Source organism: Cydia splendana, unplaced genomic scaffold (assembly GCF_910591565.1).
Source record: "Cydia splendana unplaced genomic scaffold, ilCydSple1.2 scaffold_66_ctg1, whole genome shotgun sequence".
Taxonomy (NCBI): domain Eukaryota; kingdom Metazoa; phylum Arthropoda; class Insecta; order Lepidoptera; family Tortricidae; genus Cydia; species Cydia splendana.
The window spans coordinates 347,048-356,307 of record NW_026946897.1 but is presented as its reverse complement, the minus strand read 5'-3'; the positions used below and the strand labels follow the sequence as shown (position 1 = coordinate 356,307).

Here is a 9,260-nt window from a genome sequence, read left to right as displayed (position 1 = left end):
TTTTATATTTTTTTTTTATTTAATTCAAATAAAATATTTTTTATATTTATCTTATTTTTTAGAACATTAATTTCTATTTCTTCAAATTCATGATTTGGGTGTTGAATTGGATTAGAAATTAATTTACTAAGATTTATTCCCCTAATTTCTAACTAAAAAAATTTATTTTCTTCTGGAGCATCCTTAAAATATTTTCTTATTCAATCTATTGCATCAATTAATTTATTATTTATTATTTTAATAAAAATATTATTTATAAATTTAGAAATAAATATTATACCTATTATAATAAACTCAACTTTATTAATAAAAATAGGTTCAGCTCCTTTTCATTTTTGATTCCCCAATATTATAGAAGGTTTATCCTGATTAAATTGTTTTATTTTAATAACATGACAAAAAATTTCCCCCATAATTTTATTATCATATTATTTCCATAACAAATTTTTGTTAATTATTTTAATTTTAAATGTAATTATTGGAGCTATTGGAGGATTAAATCAAACTTCTTTACGTAAATTAATAGCTTTCTCATCAATTAATAATCTAGGATGAATACTATCATCAATCATAATTAGAGAAAATTTATGAATATTCTATTTTTGTTTTTATAGTTTTTTAAATAGATTGTTATGTATAATGTTTTTTATATTTAATGTTTATTTTATTAATCAATTATTTATTATTAATTTAAATAATATAATTAAAATATCACTTATAATTAACTTTTTATCTTTAGGAGGATTACCCCCATTTATTGGATTCTTCCCTAAATGAATAGTAATTAATTTTATATTAAAAAATAACTTTTTTATTTTAACATTTATTTTTGTAATAATAAGATTAATTATATTACTATATTATATTCGAATTATTTATTCCTCTTTAATATTTAATTATTTAAAATTAAAATGATTTAAAATTAAAATTAAAAATAATTCTTTTTTTTTTATTAATATTTTAAGAATAATTTCTTTATTAGGAATAATTACTAGAACTTTTTTTTACTTATAAGGTTTTAAGTTAATTAAAACTAATAATCTTCAAAATTATTTATAAAGAAAAGTTTCTTTAAGCCTTAGAATTTTATTCATCTTAAAATTTGCAATTTTATATTATATTTTTAACTATAAGACTAAGCTTAACTTTATAATAAAAGAGAAACTTTTCTCGTTAATAAATTTACAATTTATCGCTTATTCTCAGCCATTTTATTTAGCGAAAATGACTTTATTCCACAAATCATAAAGATATTGGAACATTATATTTTATTTTTGGTATTTGAGCAGGAATAGTAGGAACTTCTTTAAGTCTTCTAATTCGTGCAGAATTAGGAAATCCTGGATCTTTAATTGGAGATGATCAAATTTATAATACTATTGTAACTGCTCATGCTTTTATTATAATTTTTTTTATAGTAATACCTATTATAATTGGTGGATTCGGTAATTGATTAGTACCATTAATATTGGGAGCCCCAGATATAGCTTTCCCCCGTATAAATAATATAAGATTCTGATTATTACCCCCCTCTATTATACTTTTAATTTCAAGCAGAATTGTAGAAAATGGAGCAGGTACTGGATGAACAGTGTACCCCCCACTCTCATCTAATATTGCCCATAGAGGAAGATCTGTTGATTTAGCTATTTTTTCCCTGCACTTAGCTGGAATTTCTTCTATTTTAGGAGCTGTTAATTTTATTACAACTATTATTAATATACGCCCTAATAATATATCATTAGATCAAATACCCCTATTTGTTTGAGCTGTAGGTATTACAGCCCTTCTTTTACTTTTATCGCTACCAGTATTAGCCGGTGCCATTACCATACTTTTAACAGATCGAAATCTTAATACTTCATTTTTTGATCCTGCTGGTGGAGGTGACCCCATTCTCTATCAACATTTATTTTGATTTTTTGGACATCCTGAAGTTTATATTTTAATTTTACCAGGATTTGGTATAATCTCCCATATTATTTCTCAAGAAAGAGGTAAAAAGGAAACATTTGGATGTTTGGGAATAATTTATGCTATGTTAGCAATTGGTTTATTAGGATTTGTTGTTTGAGCACATTATATATTCACAGTAGGTATAGATATTGATACTCGAGCTTATTTTACATCAGCTACAATAATTATTGCTGTTCCTACAGGAATTAAAATTTTTAGTTGATTAGCTACTCTTCACGGTACTCAAATTAATTATAGTCCATCTATATTATGAAGATTAGGATTTGTATTTTTATTCACAGTAGGAGGTTTAACAGGTGTTATTTTAGCTAATTCATCAATTGATGTTACCCTCCATGATACTTATTATGTAGTAGCCCATTTTCATTATGTTCTTTCTATAGGAGCCGTATTCGCTATTATAGGAGGATTTGTTCACTGGTATCCACTATTCACCGGATTATCAATAAACCCATACTTATTAAAAATTCAATTTTTTATTATATTTATTGGTGTAAATTTAACATTTTTCCCCCAACATTTCCTAGGATTAGCTGGAATACCTCGACGATATTCTGACTACCCCGATACTTATACCTCATGAAATATCATTTCATCATTGGGGTCTTATATTTCTTTAATTGCAACAATATTAATATTAATTATTATTTGAGAGTCTATAGTAAAAAAACGAATTATTTTATTTCCATTAAATATAAATTCCTCTATTGAATGATATCAAAATCTTCCACCAGCTGAACATTCATATAATGAATTACCTATTTTAAGAAATTTCTAATATGGCAGACTATATGTAATGGATTTAAACCCCATTTATAAAGGAATATCCTTTTTTTAGAAATGGCAACTTGATCTAACTTTAACCTCCAAAATAGAGCTTCTCCATTGATAGAACAAATTATTTTTTTTCACGATCATACCTTAGTTATTTTAATTATAATTACAATCTTAGTTGGATATTTAATAATTAGATTATTTTTCAATTCTTATATCAATCGATTTCTTCTAGAAGGACAAATAATTGAATTAATTTGAACAATTTTACCAGCAATTACTTTAATTTTTATTGCTTTACCTTCTTTACGCCTCCTATATTTATTAGATGAACTAAATAACCCTTTAATTACATTAAAATCTATTGGTCATCAATGATATTGAAGTTATGAGTACTCAGATTTTCATAATATTCAATTTGATTCCTATATAATCCCGCAAAATGAAATAAATAATAATAATTTTCGTCTTTTAGACGTAGATAATCGAATTGTTATTCCCATAAATAATCAAATTCGAATTATAGTTACAGCAACAGATGTTATTCACTCCTGAACAGTACCTTCTCTAGGTGTAAAAGTAGATGCTAATCCAGGTCGACTTAACCAAACTAATTTTTTTATTAATCGCCCTGGAATTTTCTATGGACAATGTTCTGAAATTTGCGGAGCAAATCATAGTTTTATACCTATTGTAATTGAAAGTATTTCAATTAAAAATTTTATTAATTGAATTAATAACTATTCTTCATTAGATGACTGAAAGCAAGTACTGGTCTCTTAAACCATTTTATAGTAAATTAGCAATTACTTCTAATGAAATAAAGAATTAGTTAATTCAATAACATAAATATGTCAAATTTAAATTATTACTTTAGTAATATTCTTTTATTCCTCAAATAATACCAATTAATTGAATAATTTCTTTCTTTTTTTTTATTTGCGTTTTTATCTTATTTAATATTTTAAATTATTATATTTTTAATTTAAAAATAAATAATACAGAAAACAATAAAAAAATTAATTTAAAAAATTTTAACTGAAAATGATAAATAACTTATTTTCAATTTTTGATCCAACAACTAATTTATTTAACTTATCAATTAACTGAATCAGAACATTAATTGGTTTAATATTTATTCCCTATTCATTTTGATTAATTCCTAATCGATTTATAGTTTTATGAAATACAATTTTAAACACATTACATAAAGAATTTAAAACACTATTAGGCACTAATGGATTAAATGGATCAACCTTTATTTTTATTTCAATATTTTCATTTGTTTTATTTAATAATTTTTTAGGTTTATTCCCCTATATTTTTACAAGTACTAGCCACTTAACCCTTTCACTATCTATTTCTTTACCTCTATGATTAAGATTTATATTCTACGGATGAATTAATAACTCCCAACACATATTCGCCCACATAATCCCCCAGGGTACCCCTGGTATTTTAATACCTTTTATAGTTCTAATTGAAACTATTAGTAACATTATTCGACCCGGAACTTTAGCTGTTCGATTAACAGCAAATATAATTGCAGGCCATCTTCTTATAACTTTATTAAGAGGTACTGGACCAAATATAGCTTCTTACTTTATTATTCTATTAGTAATAATTCAAATTTTATTAATAATTTTAGAATCGGCTGTTGCTATTATTCAATCATATGTAATTTCAATTTTAAGAAATCTTTATGCTAGTGAAGTTAATTAAATAATTAATAACTAATGACAATACATCACAATCACCCATATCATTTAGTAGATTATAGACCATGACCTCTAACTGGAGCTATTGGAGTTTTAACCTTGGTAACAGGAATAGTAAAATGATTTCATAATTTTAATATAAATTTATTAATTTTAGGATATATTATTACAATTTTAACAATATATCAATGATGACGAGACATTTGTCGAGAAGGTACTATACAAGGTAAACACACAATTTTAGTCTCTAAAGGACTTCGATGAGGAATAATTTTATTTATTATTTCAGAAGTCTTTTTTTTCATTTCATTTTTTTGAGCATTTTTTCATAGAAGTTTATCCCCAAATATTGAAATCGGAATAATATGACCTCCTATAAGAATTATACCTTTTAACCCATTTCAAATCCCCTTATTAAATACTATTATTTTAATTACTTCAGGAATTACAGTAACTTGAGCACATCATGCTTTAATAGAAAATAACTTTACACAAACTACACAAGGTCTTTTTATTACAGTCATATTAGGTATTTACTTCACTATTCTTCAAGCTTATGAATATATTGAAGCACCTTTTACCATTGCAGATAGAATTTATGGATCAACTTTTTTTATGGCTACAGGATTCCACGGTCTTCATGTAATAATTGGAACAATTTTTTTATTTATCTGTTTAATACGACACATAAATAACCATTTCTCAAGTAATCATCACTTTGGATTTGAAGCTGCTGCTTGATATTGACATTTTGTAGATGTAGTATGATTATTCCTTTATATCTCTATTTATTGATGAGGAAATTAACTATTTATATAATATATTTAGTATATTTGACTTCCAATCAAAAAGTTTAATTATTATTAATATAAATAATTATCATAATAACGTTAATTTCAATTATTTTTATTATTTTAGCAAATATTATAATATTTTTATCAGTAATTTTATCCAAAAAATCATTTATTGACCGAGAAAAATCTTCCCCATTCGAATGTGGATTTGACCCAAGATCTTCAGCTCGTATTCCTTTTTCACTTCATTTTTTTTTAATTACAGTTATTTTTCTAATTTTTGATGTAGAAATTGCCTTAATCTTCCCCATAATCTCCACATTTACACATGTAAATTTAACTATTTGAACAAAAATTAGATATTTCTTTATATTAGTATTAATTTTAGGATTATATCATGAATGAAATCAAAATATATTAAAATGAACTAATTAAACTTATCCCAGGATAATAGTTTAAAAAAAACATTTGATTTGCATTCAAAAAACATTAAATTTTTAATTTATCTTATAAATAAGAAGCAATAATGCATTTAATTTCGACTTAAAAGATAGAGTTTAATTAACTCCTTATTTACATTAATTGAAACCAAAATAGAGGTATATCACTGTTAATGATAAAATTGAAATTTTATTTCCAATTAAAAATAAGTACAAAAGAAATAAAAAGATTAAAATTAAGCTGCTAACTTAATTTTTAGTGGTTAAATTCCATTATTATTTCTTCTTTATTTCTACTCTTCTTATATAGTATTTATATAGTTTAAATAAAACATTACATTTTCATTGTAAAAATAAAAATTAACCCTTTTTATAAATATATCCTTATTTAAAGATTAAAAATCTCCTTAATATCTTCAATATTATGCTCTATATATAAGCTATTTAAATAAATAAATAAAATAAATAATATAATAATTATTCATAAAACAAATCTAAATAAATAAATTTTAAAATTATTTATTTGATAAAAATAATAAAAAATAGAATACTTTTTTAAAATAAAAAATATCCCCTGACCTCTATACATCTCTCTTCACCCCATATCAACAATTTTTAATAAGTTTTGACCAAAATTTAAAAAATTATATCTTAAACCGTAAGTTGATAAATTAGGTATAAATCACATTAATCTTAAAAAATTTCTTAAAGTATAAGTACATAAAAATTTATTTAATGAATAAATTTTTATATTACTAACTAAATAACCTATTAATATACCCAATAAACTTACATAAATAACTATCATTTTTATATTAAATGATAAATAAATTGTATATGGGTAAGAAAAAATTATTCATCTTAAAAATCTTCCTCTAACAACTCTTATAAATAATAAGGTAAACATACTCTTTAATATAATAAAATCCTCATCATATAAATTATAAACTCTTAGTAAATTAAAATCATTAACTATTAAATATATTATTAAACGAAATCTATAATATATAGTTAAACCAGTAGAAACATAATATAAAAAAAAGATAAACATATTTAAATATCTTAAAGAAACTATTTCTAAAATTATATCTTTAGAATAAAATCCAGCTAAAAAAGGAATCCCACATAAAGCCATATTAGAAATATTTAAACATAGGGAAGTAAAAGGTAAATAATATCTAATTCCCCCCATATAACGAATATCTTGAATATTATTCATTATATGAATAACTACACCAGCACATATAAATAATAAAGCCTTAAATATAGCATGAGTTAATAAATGAAAAAATGCTAAATCTGGTAAACCCATTCTTAAAATTCTTATTATTAACCCTAATTGTCTTAGAGTAGATAATGCAATAATTTTTTTCAAGTCAAACTCATAATTTGCTGTAATCCCAGCTATAAATATGGTTAAACCAGATAATAATAATAAAATTTTTAATATAAATAAATCTAATAATAAACTATTAAACCGAATCAATAAATAAATCCCAGCTGTAACTAATGTAGATGAATGAACTAAAGCTGAAACAGGAGTAGGAGCAGCTATAGCTGCAGGTAATCAAGATCTAAAAGGAATTTGAGCTCTTTTAGTTATAGCAGCTAAAATAATCATAATCCCAACCATTTTTATAGAAAAATCATTAGATATAAAATTTAAATAAAAAATATAATTTCAACTCCCATAATTTATTATTCAAGAAATAGAAATTAAAATACAAACATCACCAACTCGATTAGAAAGAGCTGTCAACATACCAGCATTATAAGATTTCACATTTTGATAATAAATAACTAAACAATAAGATACTAACCCTAAACCATCTCACCCTAAAAAAATTCTAATTATATTTGGACTAATAATTAATAAAATTATAGAAAATACAAATAATAAAACTAAAATAATAAAACGATTTAAATTTTTCTCAGAAGATATATATCTCTTTCTATAAAAAATTACAACAGAAGAAATTAGAGAAACAAATATTATAAATAATAAAGATATTCAATCTAATAAAATTGATATAACAATCATATTAGAATTAAAAGAGATAACCTCCCACTCTAAAAAAAAAATTATATTATTATAAATAAAATAAACTATAAATAAAAAATTTATTATACTAAAAAAAAATAAAAAAAAAAAACTTAAAAAACAAATAAATTTTTTTTGAATAACTTAAAATGAACATTATTCATATTTTTGACACCACAAATCAATATTTTATTTAAATTATTTAAGTAAAATCAAATTATACTATAATCAATTTTTATAATTAAAATATTTAAAGGTAATCAATGTAAAAGTAATATTAAATATTCCCGAGATACTCCCGTATAAAAACTATAAATTCCACAATAATATTTACCATGTTGAGTATAAGAATATAAATATAATCTATATCCAGCTCTAAAAAAAGAAATTAACATCAAAAAAATTATGGAAAATCAACATCATCTAACTAATCTATTAATTAACATAATTTCCCCCATTAAATTTAATGATGGAGGAGCAGCTATATTACTCGACATTAATAAAAATCACCACAATCTTATTGAAGGAATAAAATTTATTATCCCCTTATTAATAAATAATCTTCGTCTATGTAAACGCTCATAATTAATATTAGCTAAACAAAATATCCCAGAGGAACATAAACCATGCCCAATTATTAATACATAAGAACCCATAAATCCTCAATAACTTATTGTTATAATCCCACCAATAACTAATCTTATGTGGGCCACTGATGAATATGCAATTAAGGATTTAATATCAACCTGACAAAAACAATTTAATCTAACATAAAATCCTCCCAATAAACTAATAATAACTCAAATAAAATTAAACCTTAAACCTACTTGCTGTAAAAAAACTATAACTCGTAATAATCCATAACCACCCAATTTTAACATAATTCCAGCTAAAATTATTGATCCAGACACAGGAGCCTCTACATGAGCTTTTGGTAATCATAAATGAACAAAATATATAGGTATTTTTACTAAAAAAGCTATAATCATTCTAAAATAAAGTAAATATATGTTTAAATTTAAAAATTTAAAAAAATAAATTATAATATAATTTTCCCTATTAAAAATAAAAAAAATTCCCAATAATAAAGGTAATGAAGCAAATAAAGTATTTAGGTGTCCGTGCCTTCGCTTGAACCACATTATGAGATAACACCCTTGTAACTCAGCCCTAATCAAGCGAATTCATCAACTAGTAGCGCCATCTATCGCGCTACCCAAGTAGTAATGTCATCCGGTTGCCAGCGCGCGGCTGCTTTCTCTTCAGTACGCTTTTGTAACTCAGCCGAGCAACACGTTTACAAAGCAAGTTTAAAAAGATCAAGAAATTTAAATCGTAAAAATATTTTGAAAACCTCCGACTTCGTGACATTCCGCTCGGTGCCCATGGCCCAGCGACGAGACGCAGTGACCTTCCTACAGGCACCGTCACAAAAAGTACACGGGTACTTACGCCTCATGGCCTCGTCCTGTGGGACAACAAGCGTCGTCCCGTGAGACGACATGGCGTCGTCCCG

The 9,260-nt window shown here is 24.0% G+C and overlaps 6 protein-coding genes across 6 annotated transcripts; 4 read left to right on the top strand and 2 right to left on the bottom strand.

Annotated features, from left to right (window-relative positions):
- Positions 1-1,216, top strand: LOC134805819 (NADH-ubiquinone oxidoreductase chain 2-like; the record flags this gene model as incomplete). Its single annotated transcript, XM_063779031.1, is given in 1 exon segment — positions 1-1,216. A coding segment is annotated over 1 exon segment (915 nt), but the record flags the coding sequence as incomplete, so codon positions are not given.
- Positions 1,217-1,248: 32 nt separating this feature from the next.
- LOC134805805 (cytochrome c oxidase subunit 1-like) lies at positions 1,249-3,499 on the top strand (the record flags this gene model as incomplete). Its single annotated transcript, XM_063779018.1, is given in 2 exon segments — positions 1,249-1,308; positions 1,310-3,499. Coding segments are annotated over 2 exon segments (1,506 nt in total), but the record flags the coding sequence as incomplete, so codon positions are not given.
- A 296-nt stretch (positions 3,500-3,795) lies between these two features.
- LOC134805816 (ATP synthase subunit a-like) lies at positions 3,796-5,279 on the top strand. Its single transcript, XM_063779027.1, is given in 1 exon segment — positions 3,796-5,279. A coding segment is annotated over 1 exon segment (678 nt). The 3' UTR covers positions 4,474-5,279.
- On the top strand, positions 4,488-5,279 carry LOC134805814 (cytochrome c oxidase subunit 3-like). Its single transcript, XM_063779026.1, is given in 1 exon segment — positions 4,488-5,279. A coding segment is annotated over 1 exon segment (777 nt). The 3' UTR covers positions 5,265-5,279.
- An 873-nt stretch (positions 5,280-6,152) lies between these two features.
- LOC134805817 (NADH-ubiquinone oxidoreductase chain 5-like) lies at positions 6,153-7,015 on the bottom strand. The gene is given in 1 exon segment (XM_063779028.1): positions 6,153-7,015. A coding segment is annotated over 1 exon segment (630 nt). The 3' UTR covers positions 6,153-6,385.
- Positions 6,153-8,845, bottom strand: LOC134805818 (NADH-ubiquinone oxidoreductase chain 4-like). The gene is given in 1 exon segment (XM_063779029.1): positions 6,153-8,845. A coding segment is annotated over 1 exon segment (483 nt). The 5' UTR covers positions 8,734-8,845; the 3' UTR covers positions 6,153-8,250.
- Positions 8,846-9,260: the final 415 nt, after the last annotated feature.